At 37.8% G+C, this 15,239-nt stretch overlaps 1 protein-coding gene across 4 annotated transcripts in view; it reads right to left on the minus strand.

The window, feature by feature from the left end:
• AP3B1 (adaptor related protein complex 3 subunit beta 1) overlaps positions 1 to 15,239 on the minus strand; it is a 290,480-nt gene that overhangs the window by 128,501 nt on the left and 146,740 nt on the right. For all 4 annotated transcript variants that reach the window (XM_067569102.1, XM_067569101.1, XM_067569103.1 and 1 more), the window contains exons 12-14: positions 14,882 to 14,944; positions 13,806 to 13,938; positions 6,190 to 6,299 (exon numbers count right to left, since the gene is read on the minus strand). In XM_067569102.1, coding sequence (XP_067425203.1) covers positions 6,190 to 6,299; positions 13,806 to 13,938; positions 14,882 to 14,944 — 306 coding nt within the window. The remainder of the gene's footprint in view (positions 1 to 6,189; positions 6,300 to 13,805; positions 13,939 to 14,881; positions 14,945 to 15,239) is intronic.

Here is a 15,239-nt window from a genome sequence, read left to right on the forward strand (position 1 = left end):
CCGTGGCAGATTGAATCAACATCCTATTAGACCAATTATTATGATACATCTACTGTCCTTAAGCACTAAATGTCAGATACATTGACACAATCTTGTTCCAGTTGTCTATATTTGTATGCTTCTGTACAAACAAGTCATATTGTCCTGCACCCTATTTTGTGGCCACAGAATATTGCCTCCATGCAGTCTGCTGGTATCGGTGGCAATGACCTGATCTGTAGTACCAGATCTCCATCCTTCCATTTCCAATCCACTGTATTTAGAAGAGGAAGTATTATATTTGGGCAGTGGGCCTCTGTCTACAAACTAGTGCCTGGTAATGAGCTCTTTGCATGTGAAAGAAAAGTGTATCAATAGTTGGGGCTAGAGCTTCTGATGACCACAAGCATGTAGCAAAATGGCAACAAAATACTTTGTCACTGCTCTGGACTTCTGGCACACCACACATTATAAATAAACTCTGCTACACTTTTCACCTTCAAGTCCAGGTCACCCTGTCCAAAGTGTGTTAGAAGCTGATGGCATCACTCAAAAACATTCAATGTTGTCATCTTGCAGTGCCCACTATCACAACCAGTTGCGGCATGAAATGCGAACACCACCAAGTATTGCTTCTGTGCCTGTTCTTAGTCTGACATTTGACTGTGCTAATGCCAAAGGGACAGGCATTAACTCATGTTTCAAAATTTGTTGCAAATTCACAGTCCCGCTGGCTTTATCGACTGTGATTAATCACTGAAGAATATTTCTATCTACCTTTGTGGTAAAGGCCTTTTCTTTGACTTCCTCCCCCACCTCATAGAGCATGGAAGAAGTTGGAACATTATTTTTTTGGCAGTGGATCATGAATACATATATGTCCAGGCTCTCCCTCGTGTCATAAAACATTTCTCCACATAGCTGTCCAATTGTACTTGTCCTAGGATCTTTGCATGCAACAGTGCTGCTTCTATGGTTTTAGTAGCCAGATCTTTTGTTGCAATATTTTGCAATGAAGTGGGTGGTCCTCCACAGAGGAAACCCTGAATCTTTGAAGTGTTCATAAGAGGGCAATCTCATCTTCATTGTCATGTTGTTTCCTTAACTCACTATGAATAAACTAGTAATCCAAACCAACATGGATCAAGGCTCTGGTGTCTGCTGTGATATGGGCTCTTAGGAGTAAGTTAAGGCCTATATGCAGACAACTGAACAAGGCTTGGTGACGCCAGCAAATCCACTCTTGGCTCTGATTAAGATCTACTTAGCTGAACTGCAGACATGATCTCCTGACAACCAAGTTCCCTTGCTGGAACTCCTTGAGCACTTCAGTCAGTAGTTGATGAAATTTTGTGACACAGATGACACCCCACCTTGCATAGTTTGTGTGGTCATATCTCATGGAGAATGACAGCATACATTTGAAGGTGAAGAGACGCAGTTCTCAATTTCCTTCTCTCTGGGCACAGTTGAACATGAGGAGTAGGTCCAACATTTCCATGTACTGCCTGAAGTTCACTGCCTGAAGTAACTGCCTGAAGTTCACACTACTTTCATCTTTGCTGCTCACAAATGTGGAGGTGAGATTTCAAAATCTTTGTGAAGCACAAAGCTCATCATAAAAATGTGACCGATTAAGCTTTACTGATATCTTCTTTGAGCACCTGATCGTGTGCTGCTATAAAATCCAAGAGCTGTGAAAGAAGCAGGCCCCAAAGTGCTTGAAACGTCAGTTTGTGAGCCTGCATTGCTCTGGCATATGACTAGCTTGTTCTGTTGAGTTTGTGCTAAAAACACCACCTTCAATCCAGGCATCTGCTAGTGCTGAAGTCTGTGTATGCTGGCTTATAAATTTTTGAAAGTTTATTGAGATATGAAGGCTTCCTAATCATGGAATAAACCACTCTTGATACTCTGGTGTGGCCCATTTATGTTCCATCAGTTCACAGTACAGAACTTCAACCATTAGAACCACACACTGCTGCCCATGCACTGATGACACAGTTGCATCCCTGTGCAACAGTAACAAGGGTGTCCAGCTCATGGGCAGGGGCTTGAATGACTGATGAGTATTCAATGGTAGTTATTACTGGTTCTATTGTCATGTGCAGTTGGTTGAAATTTGTCCATCCGCATCCTCATTTTGATGTTTAATGATAAAAAGCCACATCAGAAGCTCTTGCCTGCACTACAACTTTGCAGTTTTTTTCAGATTCAGAGTACCACTCTTTGCAAACAGGGTCCCTGAATACTGGTTTAGTTTTCCCATTTCTTACATTGGCTGATATGACTGTCATCTGGATCAGGTACACTAAGTGTGCTATTTGTTTTTGCCATCAAAGCATATGTTAATATTGTCAGCTATACAGTGAACAAATTTCCTGGGAATCAGGTTAGGATAAACAGCCCCATTCTCATCATCCATTATTTGCAGGGTTTTCTCTGCTAAAGCTGTGTCCACTTTTAAGATTCCTTCATAACTAATACAGTGGCCAACCTCATGAAAAAGATGAATAAGTTGTTTAGCCTAATGGAGGGTGCACCCAAGACCAATACGCTTTGATGTCCATTTCTTTTCACCATTCACACCGTATATAATGAGCTACTCTAAGCACCTTGAATTTCACTGATTCTTGTTTCTTAAAGTTCTCTTTATCAGCATCACCCTCAAGAAGAGATTGGCCTTCATACGGCAGGTGGAGGAACATGTACAGGCTATCTAGAATGCAAGCAGCTACATCATCCTCACTGACACTGAAATCTTCGTGGCCAGCTTGTGAAAGTTTCTCCCCAGATTTTCAATGCAACATGTACCAATGACAGAAATGTCTTCTTGGGGATGGTCATATCCCGACAAGAATCAGTCATTTGTGAGACAGGTACATATTTATAATTGGCTGTAACTAAGTGTTTGTCAATCAGCAGGAGACCAATCAGGCAAATAAATTAACTGAAATAAATCCACAATATGAGTTTGGAGTTTTTCCTTGAATGATGATCTACGACTGATGTGGGTGTGTGGAATTTCAATGGCAGTTTCCTATGGAAGATTGCAGTAACAGTGTCAAACCTCAAGAAGCTCAGAAATGTGGCCTTGGTGGGCTGCATGCTGAAGCTCATTTTGAAACCAAAGCACTGTGGTGTCAGTAATTTTTGTGCCCTCATTCCTTTTCATCACAGACCTCATAAACAGGATGTAACAAGTCAGGTGGTACTTGCCTTCAGCAGCTATGAGGTCATTTTCTCCAGCTAATCAAACACTCATTTTGTAGTCAACTACTGCTGCCTGAATTGAATTACCTCTTTACTCATCTTGAATATAGTTGCAGAGATGATTCGCTGTTTTGGGAGCACCACTTGACAAAAAGCTTGCAGCATCTCCAGGTGGTACGTTTCATAGAATTGGACTGTCTTGTATTATGGACACTGGTGTCCTTACTGGGATCACGACAGCTTGCCACATTGATACAGTAGTTGCAGATACTCTTGCTTTTTGTAGCCTGTAGATTTTAACTTTGTCAGTGTATGGGGCATGGCAATTTCTGTGGCACATGACATATTGTCGGTTCTGAATGAAAGATGGACTCAATTCTGTCAATGGCCTCTCTATATTTGAGATCTTGTAATTTCTTTTTAATGGCTTTTGTCTCCCTTATTTTATGCTATCCTTCACTTGCTTCACACATCTTCTTTACTTGATTATTGGCAAATAAGGCAGAGACTGTAGGAAACTAGAGTGGATCTCCTGAAACTTAGTACCGATTCTATGGTTTACTTATAGCTGTAACCAATATGAGTGTCATAAACCACTAACTCATCTTATAAATAGAGAGCGCAACCTAAGTTAAAATTCCCACTACCATCACGTCTATTTTAATCAGACTCCAACTACAAGTCTTTATGCAACTATAAAGCACATAAGAAAATGAGAACATGATTTCACATGTTGCAGGAAAATAATTTGTGTTATGATTAAATTATGTCTAACATTATGATGTATGGATGACTAAAATACTATAAAAAGTTGAATATCGGGGTGCAATAGGTGTTAAAACCATGAAATGTGTCTTCTCTTTCTGTTAATAGAATGAAAAGGAATCATTCCAATTATTTTGATTACAGGTACATGCACACACTGTTGCTGTTGGTAAATCAAACATTTCTGTTGACGTTTGGTGGCCATATTTATTGGCAAGTTCAAGATTGCAAATAAATTACACAAAATTCAGCTTGGTAACAAACATTTTCAAAATCAGTAGATTCAAATTTCATTAGAAAATGTTATCAATTTTTAACAAAAACTGCCTCTAAACCCCTTATAGAAGACTGATTCTGAGATTTCAGCCTAGTCTATTATTTTCTATCTGAACTGAAAAAAGAACGGTTACTTACCTCGTAACTGTTGTTCCTTGAGATGTGATGTTCACATCCATTCTGAATTAGGTGTGTGCGTACCACATGCACCAGTGCCGGAAATTTTTCCCCTAGCAGTATCTATAGGGCCGACTCTAGCGCCCTTTGCAGCGGCATGCATATGCACCTGTATATAGGGTGCTGCCAGCCCCCCTCCCTTCCAGTTCCTTCTTGCTGGAACTCCAGCAGAGGGGACAGAAGGTGGGTTGTGGAATGGACATGAGCAACACATCTTGAAGAATAACAGTTACGAGGGTAAGTAACCATTCTCTCTTCGAGTGCTTGCTCATGTCCATTCTTAATTAGGTGACTTACCAGCAGTGCCTTTGGATGTGAGCAGGAGTTCATGGCTGTGAAGATGGAAGCACTGTTCTACCAAACCCAGTATTGTCCTGAGTTTGCTGCATGATGGCATAATGGGACATAAACATACATGTCGAGGACCATGTAGCATCTCTACATATGTCCTGAATGGATACATGTACTTGGAAGGCTGCTGAAGATACCTATGCCCTTGTGGGGGGCTAACAGGAGGACCTGTGGCGTGACTCCCACTTGCTCGTAACAGGCTCGAATACAGGCCAAGATCCGCTGGGACGACACCAGATACACCCCTTCATCCAGTCAGCAATTGCAACAAAGAGCTGCGTGGAGCAGCGAAAAGCTCTAGCTCTGTCTATTTAGAAGGCCAATGCCCTTCTCACATCAAGGGGGTGGAGACACCTCTCCTTATTGGAGCTGTGAGACTTTGGATAAGATACCAGCAGGAAAGTGTCCTGGTTGACATGAAAAGGGAAAACAATCCTTGGTAAAAATGCTAGGTGAGGGTGAAATGGCACCTTGTCTTTGAAGAAGACTGTATGGAGGCTCTGAGGTGAGGGCTTTTAACTCAGAGACCCTCTGTGGGGACGTGATCACCACCAGGAATACCATCTTCCATGATAGATGCGTGAGGGAGCAGAAAGCCAACAGCTCAAAACGGCGACATAGTAAGCCTTGAGAGGACGAGGTTCAGATCCCATTGTGGAACCAGGTCCAGCAGCAAAGGAAAAAGCCTCTCCACGCCTTTGAGAAATCCGGATGCCATTTCGTGGGGAAAAAAAACATTCTGCCTTGGATTGGAGAGTGATTAAAACATGCTGAATTAACACTGAGACATGTTATTTTCCATCCCTTATGCAACATAACGCATTGTAGACAGCTCACTATGCCACCATTTAAGACAGGAAGTGAAGTGTACCATTTATAATTGGAACTATAAGGGTTTAGTTACCCAAACTTTGATTTAAACTACCACACAGAAGATAATGCTTCGACTCTGCTGTAAGTGCCACAGGATCATTAATGGCCAAGAGATGTGAGAATTTTAACACTGACCAATGAGAACATAGCTCATGTGTGTTGCATCATATGAAGGTAAAATAAAAATGATCCTTCAGAGAAAATTTTTTATTTGTAAATAATGTAAGCATGGAAACACATACATAAATAAGAAACAGTTTCCTGAAAGCCCTCCAGCACAGTTGCCCTGCTCCTGCTATATTTTCCATATTAAACTAATATTTCTTGCCCTAAAGTATCCCTCCATCTTCAGCTTAGTGTAAGATACTATCAACATTAATATTTTAAAAACATCTTTTTCTTAAATATCTTCCCACTTTTGAGGATCAAAAAGACCAGCTTCCATTGTAACACTTCCTTAAGACATTTATTTCCATTTCTGGTCCAAATTCACCAGCAATGGTACAATTTTAATTAGTTTGCAAAGAAAATATGAAAGTATGCATAAATACTCACAGTAATAGTGTCCAAGAGCTTTGCCATGTGTTTAATAATTTCACCATGGTGTGCGGGCTGTGTTTGTAGCAGTTTCTTAATGACAACCACACTTTCAGCAACTACTATTTCTAAGAGACAAAAACAAGTTATAACTAGTTTGAAAAATGTTTATGCATTGGAATGCAAATCATATGCACCAATTTGTAAGCAATTGTTTAAAAATGTCAATGATTTAACCAGTTTACAAAATATGCTCTGAAGAACTAATTTAATTTATTATAGTATTATAAATCTGAAGCCAGGCCCTGCTCCAACAAGCAAGTCATGAGAGATAAAAAGAGAAGGAAGGATCATGGTAAGAAGTAAGCATGTCCCATTATACATACTTTTTGAGAATTCATTTTAATTAAGTTTTAATGTGTCTGTACGTAATTTTTTGAATAAATTATTATAGAGGCACAAATATCTATCCCTCATAATTGAAAGTCCATTAAATATTACTATTTAAAGAAATATATGTTGCTCAGAAAGTTGCCAGCTAATTCAAGAGTAAAAATAGCAAAACATTGCATTTGCACCTCGTCCTACCCCAGATCTTCTCTCCCAAGTCCATAACCTAATCTGTAGTACATTCAAATGAGGATCCTAAACAGGCAAGCTGTTTGAAAATTTATGTTTAAGTCATGCACTGGAATGCTTAACTACTTGTAACAAGTAACATTCACAGCCTGATCAACTTGTATGAAATATGCAGTTTTTGAAGCTGAAAACTTCCCCTTAGTGCAGAGGTAGATTTCTATGCAAGAGTAAACTCATGTTATAAGGAAAGATGAAGGAAAGTCAAACACAGTCAAGACTGAAACCAAAGCAAAATAAATAAATAAATAGACTGACTGCTGTAACAAATATTCAGTACAATTCTAATTTTCATGTCCCCTAGAAAAAGCAGACAATTATTTTCCCTCATTAATGCACTTTGAAAACAATCATTAGGGAAAGGTAAACTTACATTTCCCTAAACAGATCACAAAATCCTTGTATTTGAATAGTTAACCCTACACATGCACCAGCAATCAGAAAGAAAGGGAAAGATGTACAAAAGAAGGGTATTGGGGGTAAAGAAATCCCTTAAACATTACCACGGTCATCTAGAAAGTAGGAGAGCTCACTTCAGTGAATTTTTGTTTTACAAGTTACAGCTGCACTATCCATGGATATCTCTTAAATCTTTGAAGAGCTTAAGTTTTAACCCCCAGTCTTAAGTGTCATCTTCCATTTGACATGACATTTTTCCAGACTAATTTCTTGAATCAAGGTTAAAATTATATAATCAGAGAGAGAAAAATCAAGGCTTGTCTGCATGGGGACAGGAAATTAATCCAAATTAACTAAAACATTTGAATTTAAAGTGGATCGAATTAAGCTAAACCAAATTTAGGCCACTTTCATTCTAAATGAGAGAATCCACACATGGGTTTAATGCAATGTAACTAATCCACTTTAAATTCAGACCTTCAATTAATACAGATTAATCTTCCTGAGTGTGCCCATGTAGACAAACCCTAAATTTCATAATACATCAGCTGCATGGATGCCAAGGATTTATGCATTCCTATAGTCCCGGTTATTTTGGAGAGCATTTTGTCCCCTTCACCACTGCCACAAATTACAATGAAAGAATGAGTAAAAAGAAAAGTGCCAAACTCGTGAAGTGACAATTTTAAAATAAATCAGTAAGTAGCTGGAGGGTGGGAGGACGGGGACAGGACAGAATTCCCCAAAATAATCCTTGTAATGACATTCTCCTTGAATGCCATCTAGTGGTGAGGGTAGATGAACAGCATGGGCATTCTTATGACAAGATAAACACAAGAGCCCCTCAAGGGGAATATCCAACTAGACTCCCTATGAAGCAAAATCAAGATGGTCCTTTCAGGTATTGCTAATTGTCAGATAACTATGTTCTTTTTATGAACTGTGATTCTCGTTTTCCTCCAGTAAAACTAACCATGTTTGTAAAAAGTTGTTCTTCAAAGTCCCAAGAGACTGAACAGAAAATTCCTTCCAACCAAGGGTAAAAACTGAGCTAAAAAATTCTTGTCAAATGTTGCTAAGGCAGAGTTTGCTAGGTTTGCTGGACTTTGTTAAAGGAAGACAGTGTCATCTGGCTTCAATCCACATTTCAGCATTGGCCCCAAATCTTTCCCTGCCATTTTTTTCATAAGGGGATAAACTGATTTTTCAGAATCATTCCAGAAGAAGAAAGGAACTTAAACTAATTTGTCAGAACACAAGTGGAATTCATGTCCTGTAACATATCCTAGGGTAGCCTGGCTATGTCTCCCTCTAATGGCTGGCCTACATATGGACATTTATGAGCCAACTTCTGCTTTCAACAAAGGGTCTTAGCAGGGATTTTTGAGCAAAAGTGTGTGTTAGGTGCCAAGCTGCTCTTTGTAGTTTTGAAAAATCTCCCCATTAGCTCAAGCTGTAGGGCCTCATGCTTATAGTCATAGAAGGGTAACAAAAATGATTAAGAAACAGCATCTATATGAGGATATATAAAAAGACTTGAACTATTCAGTTTGGAAAAGAGACAACTAAGGGGGGATACGATAGAGGTCTATAAAATCATGAATGACTTGGAAAAAAGTGAATAAGGAAGTATTATTTACACCTTCACAACACAAGAACCCTGCATCAGCTAGTGAAATGAATAGGCAGAAAATTTAAAAAACAAACAGAAGGAAGTACTTCTTCACAAAATGCCCCATCAACCTGCAGAATTCATTGCCAGGAGATGTTGTGAAGGCCAAGCCTGTAACTGGATTCAAAAAAGAACTAGATAAGTTCATGGAGGATGGGTCCTTCCATGGCTATTAGCCAAGATGCTCAAAGATGAAATGCCATGCTGTGGGTGTCATAAGCATTTAGCTTCCAGATGCTGAGACTGGATGACCAGGGATGGATCATTTGATGATTACCTGTCTTGTTCACTCCCTTTGAAGCATCTGGCATTGTTGGAAGACAGGAAACTGAGCTAGATAGAGCACTGGTCTGCTCCAGTATGGCCATTCTTATGTTAGAATTAAAACAAAGGCTACCTAAAACGGTTTGTGTCCGTATAATACAAAGTTTGGAGAAAAACAGTTTCCACAAAAGGTGCTATTCAAGAGTCCCAATATCCCCACCCTGCCATCTTCTGTTTCGGTCATGGATAATAGACAACCCCTTTGGCTCAGTGCTTTTAAGTTTTTCAAGCACTGATAACCATCTATTTCCTTCCTTTAATAAGTAATAAGATACGGTTAACTGAACTTTAAGTATGGTGATATACACAGGACAACAGGAACTGCAGACCAACAAAAAAGGAAGTTAATTGATTATGCAGTATGCTTTGTTTAAAAAGTTATACTAGGTCGAACCAATAAAATCATGCTCAAAACTCAAATGTTTGCACATGAAAAGAAAACTAGTTTAAACCAAAACCTAACTAAGATGGGTTCTAAGATATGAGTAAAAGTCACATTTGCAGGGATTGTGGAAATGTACATGATAAAGTGCAATCTAAGATATATAAAAAGAAATGTATGAAATATCATTATAGGATGCACTTTGCAGAAGCATGTAGGAGCAAATAAGCATATGAGATAGAAGGAGCAAGTTTGAAGAATTCAGCTAGAACTGTAAAGCAGATGAAGTGACATGATTCCTGTTAAAGGAATTTAGATGCCAATAAAAATTTTTAAAGTACAAATGAGGACAAAAAATATTTAATATCAGATTACAGTTTGAAGTAATCCAGAAGAATAAGCAGATTCAATGTGCAATTTATTTTCTAACTATGGAGGGTTCCAAAACCAGCAAGACATATTGGCAAATATATTAATACATTGGCAAAAATACCAACAGTTAATACAATGTGGGATGAGCATTAATAAAATTAACAGGTTATGCCAAAATTAACAAGGAAATCTATATTAATATTAATACATATTAATCTGCCAGGCAGTGAACAAAAATTAGTTGAAGATCAAATACAGACTGAGCAACATGAAATGTAATGAAAGAATCAGAAGTAATACAAAACATCTAGCCTGTGGACACAGTATAATAATACTCCACAGGGATAGTGGAGCTTAAACTAAAATAAGAGAGATTACAAAACATGTAATGATAAATGAGGTATTAATTCCAAAATCAGCAACAGGTGCTTCTGAATGAAACAGTTCACGTAGGAGATCTGGCAACTGGGTAACAGTAAATATAAAAAGGTATTCTGGTGAGGACTGTCTTGACAGATAGAAATTGTGAGATGAGTCAGCAGCTTCTCAATTCTCCACATCAAGTCACTGACCACTAATCATAAAAATTCTCAAATCACTACTGCAAGCTTTGGCAAAAGATTTCTATACAATATTGGAATGAGTATTTAACTCAGGATAGACAATCACTAAAAAAGCCTTTGACATATCACAATTCATCAAAACCATACTGTGTTCAGTCACCCAAAATTCCATTTTAGTAAACCCGGGTTGTAAATCTGAAAACAAAACAAAAAATCACAGAAGACCACAATTTGTAAGGTATGAATTACAATAATTTGCTCAAGTGATAATTTAACCACCAGAGTGGCATCCAGAAATCCACAAATAAATTTAGAAAAAAATGTACAGATTATTAAAATGGCACTGTAAAAAACAAAAGCTTAAAGAGAGGCTCCAACTTGCAGTGCAGTATTTTGTATGATAGACACATTCTACTAGGAAAATTTGGCCCATTAGTTATAAGTGTTAACTGAGGGCTGAAGCAACTAAATATGAAACTGAAGAAACTATTTCATGCATATTATAGAATTCCTGTAAAAGGCTATTTGTATTTACTGCAAGTACACTCATTTGGAGGGTATAACCTATTTTAACCACAAGAAGGCGGTATGAACCACCTATTTGAGACAATGGAAGGATATGCAAATAACTGGAACTAAACTTCAAACTGATCTTTGTAACAAACTTGCTGGCTGTGTAGATACTTGGCAACCCTTACCAGACTCCAAGCTTTCACCTTGTTGATACTCCCCCATTCCCAACACATTACCTTGATTGTTAAACCAGGTCAATATGTATTTTGTTTATTACAATATGCACAGTAAAGTTCTTTTTTCCTTTAATACAGACCGATAAGACATCCCTACTATGAAGTACAGGGCATACTTGTTCAAATCGATATTCATCTACAAGAAAAAAGTAATTGTTAAAACTTTGCTCCCTAAAACTGCATTTTCATACTTTACTATACTTCTAAAAAATATAATGTAATTTTTGTAAGTTTGGCATAACCTGAAACAGAAAAAGCAACTAGGTCACCTTAGAAAGTGAACTTACTGAAAATCTAGTTTGTGCACTCAGTATACAACAAAGGAATGGCTTCATATCCTGTCTGTCTCCAACAGGTTTGAAATTAGTTTCTCAATCTTTATGGGACCAGCACCAGATAACCCACCTTAGCAAAGCAATTTCTTCAAGAAATGCAATAATCATGTGGGAGTTGTCACAGACAAGACAGGAGGGCCAGCAGAACTTCTGATGTGTGAGGAAAGCACAAGATGAGAAACACTCATTCTAAGCCCTGCCATACCTTCCACAAACAAGGATGGGAAAGGGGAGAAGGGAGAATTGGTGTTGGATTTTGTGTTTTCATTTTCTTTGTATATGTAAAAATGTTATGTAAGCTTCTGTTCACAGCAATTTGTAAATCAGGTCATAAAAATTCATTCAAGGTTGAAACTTAGCAGAAAAAGTGCATGGTAACCTACTCATTACCACAATTTTGGCCCACTCATACGTTCCTGCGTGTCCTGATTTCAAAGTATGGTCAATTCCTGCACAGATGTGCTACAGGCAAATAAGAGTTCTTTGTGCCCTCTTGTCTAACCAACTACATGCCATTCAACTGATCTGTCAAAAAGACAATGTTGTTATGGCAGAGATATGGAACAGAGGACCAACGCTTAATAAAAAGTATTGACAATCTCTAAACACCTGTTTGTTTGGGGCAGTTCCTAATTTAGGACTGATTGCAAGATGGGCATCAGACTTCTAAAAGCTGAAAACACCAGGAGAAGACACTCACTATTTTCAATGAAGTCTGTAAAGGATGGGAAGACAACCACTATAATTACTGTAACTCCTAGCAGCTGCAGACATACCTGGTGAACAAAGCTGTTCTGAAATGACCAAGAAATCCTTAGCAAAATAAACAGCGGCCCAGAGCTATTAAATGGATGAAAATATTCCACAAAAACATCAAGTAAAGGAAGGGGCATGCTGGAAGAAACATTTTCATTTAGCCAGAAAGGGAGAGGGTATGAGAAGAGAAAGAAAACCCGTACTCTGTTATTCAGGATGTCCAGCCTCCACAACAAAAACAACATGGGTAGCCAAGTAATTGAAATAAAATATTCAAACTGTTTGATGCTTTTAGTGATGGAATTAAACTAAGGCCTCATTTGCCTTTACAAAAAAATGATCTAAATTAATTAGTTTGTATACTGTTTTGAGGTCCCTGAGTGAAAAGATCTATAGAAGTAATGGCCAAAATGTCCAAATCTCAGTGTCTAAAACTCCTAAATTCATATTTAAGTACCTAATATAAGTGACCTGACTTTTTAGAAGCACTGAGCTCCCACAAATCACACTGAATTCAATGGGAGCAATAGGATCTTAGCATCATTGAAAGAAAAATAATCAGGCCTTTTATTTAGGTGCCTAAACATGAAGTCAGGAGCCTAACTTTAAAAATGTAAGTTTGAACATTTTGACTAATATTATTTATCCCTCTTCCCTGTCATTAGTTCCAGTTAGTAAGTTTGTCTTTAAAGCTCACGTCTCTGAAGACTTGAGTATTTCCATGTATATTTTGCCAAACACGCTGTATCTTATATTAATAGACAGTAACTAATTTCTTTATTTGTTTCCTTCAGTGTGATTATTATATAGCTGCACTAACTACTAGTGTCTTTGTCAAAGATAGATTTGGAGAGTGTTGCTACAGTATTCTTTTTGGTCTATATTGTCTCCTTGTGCACCTATGCGATTTATAACTATTCTATTTTGTATATAAAATTAATAGGAAGCTAAATTACAAAACCAAACCAAATTTGAAGCTGCCTATTCAAAAACTATTTAAAATGCTTTTTGATCTTGCCATTTATAGGTACAAAACGCCATTCCCCTGCTTTCAGCACCCTCTACAGGCTAGCTGTTTTAATGCAACTGAACATACTATTATTAGACAAACATTAAACTACTATTCTCTGTGAAAAACAATACACATTTTAATTGCTACATTTTGACCAATTATAGTTGCCAGTGTAACTACACACTGGGAGTAATTCCTTGCTTTATTTAAAGCAGAGCGGGGAGTCAATTACGAAAACAATTTCAAACCACAGGATAAATCAAAAAATGTTACTATTTATCTAGCTGAGTTTGTTACTTCAGAGCCACTTCAGTTGACTTCAAACAGAAATCACGATTCAATATACTTTTTTAATCTGTCACTACCTGTGGATCCTGCCAAGAAGACGATTCAAGCTATCAGTCACTCAAAAACAAACAGAACAGTCAGCTTACCATCCCTGTTGGACAGCAAACACACTAGGCCATTAAGGCATGTGTCAGTCACTTCCGAGATGTTGGTTGCACATCTGCCGATGGCCTGAATTGTAGCTGCAGCAAATTGTTTATCTTGGCTTTTCACGTAGGTCTGGAGAAAACAGGATTTCCATTACTCAATACAATGATTTTATTAACTGGAAACTTATCATCTGTATTAAATAAATGAATTCTGAGTAAATTTAATTTACAAAGGTATGTTTCACACTCTAAGTTATGCTGCTATATTGTAGGTGTTTTGTTTTACTTTTGTTTTAAGAATGTGTTGTCTTACCAGCTTCTATCACCAGTGGCGACAGAGGCCTCTGACTCCAGGAGAGAGGGTAAGTGCGGGAGAGCAATTACTCAAAAGCAGCAATTAGTTTGATTGCAAGGTTGAGGGAGTTGATGAGCTCTCTCTTCAGGGAGGTTTCAGTACATTTAACTACCTGCATCTGTAAATCTATGACTAGCAACCTGCCTCAAAAAAGAACCAGTTTCTTTTGGGGAAACCCCAGTCTGAGAACTGGAAGAATGAAAATAGCTGACAGACACTAGGAGGAGAGGAAGGACACATACTGTTGACACTACAGATGGCATATCGGGCAAAGATGTATATGGCAATAGGAAAAATATGATAAACAACATTAAGCAGGTTTATACAACATTATTTAAAGAAAAAGAATTAGTAGCCAATGATAGTGCCCAAATATTGCTAAATGCAAGACACTGTCTTCTTAACCCACCTTAACGGAATTTCCTTGGCAGGATTTGTTACAACATTTGAAACAGTTTTGTTTCTTTCCTCACATTTTTGACTGTCTACGACTAGAAACAGCACACAACAATGTTCAAAGCAAAAGATAGTTACAAGCTACATCCCAGAAAAGCTCTATATGTTGTATCATACAGTTTCATTCTAAGAGCATCTTATATAGCCACAGGACTATCGTTTAAAAATTTGTTAAGTTCATCTACAGAAAGTTTATAATACCTGTAATATGCTAACAGAATGCATTTTATGCAAAAAGAATACTCTTGAATTGTGCACAGACCTGAAATTCTCGAAGTAATGTTGATATGTTGGTCTCATTTGCTAAATTTGTCAAGATTTCAAGCTGAAAGAGAGAACAGGTAATTTTATGGTAAGTTGATCACAATAAGTAGAAAACACTTTTTAGAAATTATATGCATATTATATTGTATTATATCTAAAAGAAAAAGTATCACTTAAAACTTAACAGAACATTTAATAGTTTAGGCTGAAATCTGAAGTACCCTGAAACATTAACACTGATCACCTGGTCCAGGGAATATCTGCTCAGGGCATAAATGGAGGCAAGCCACGACTAAAGTGGTCTGAGTCTTAGCTGAGCCAGCCTCAGCACACAAGTGCAAGCCGCCATGTGGCCT

Source organism: Emydura macquarii, unplaced genomic scaffold (assembly GCF_026122565.2).
Source record: "Emydura macquarii macquarii isolate MOO-44397 ecotype Brisbane River unplaced genomic scaffold, CSIRO-AGI_Emac_v2 contig_2897, whole genome shotgun sequence".
Classification (NCBI taxonomy): Eukaryota; Metazoa; Chordata; order Testudines; family Chelidae; genus Emydura; species Emydura macquarii.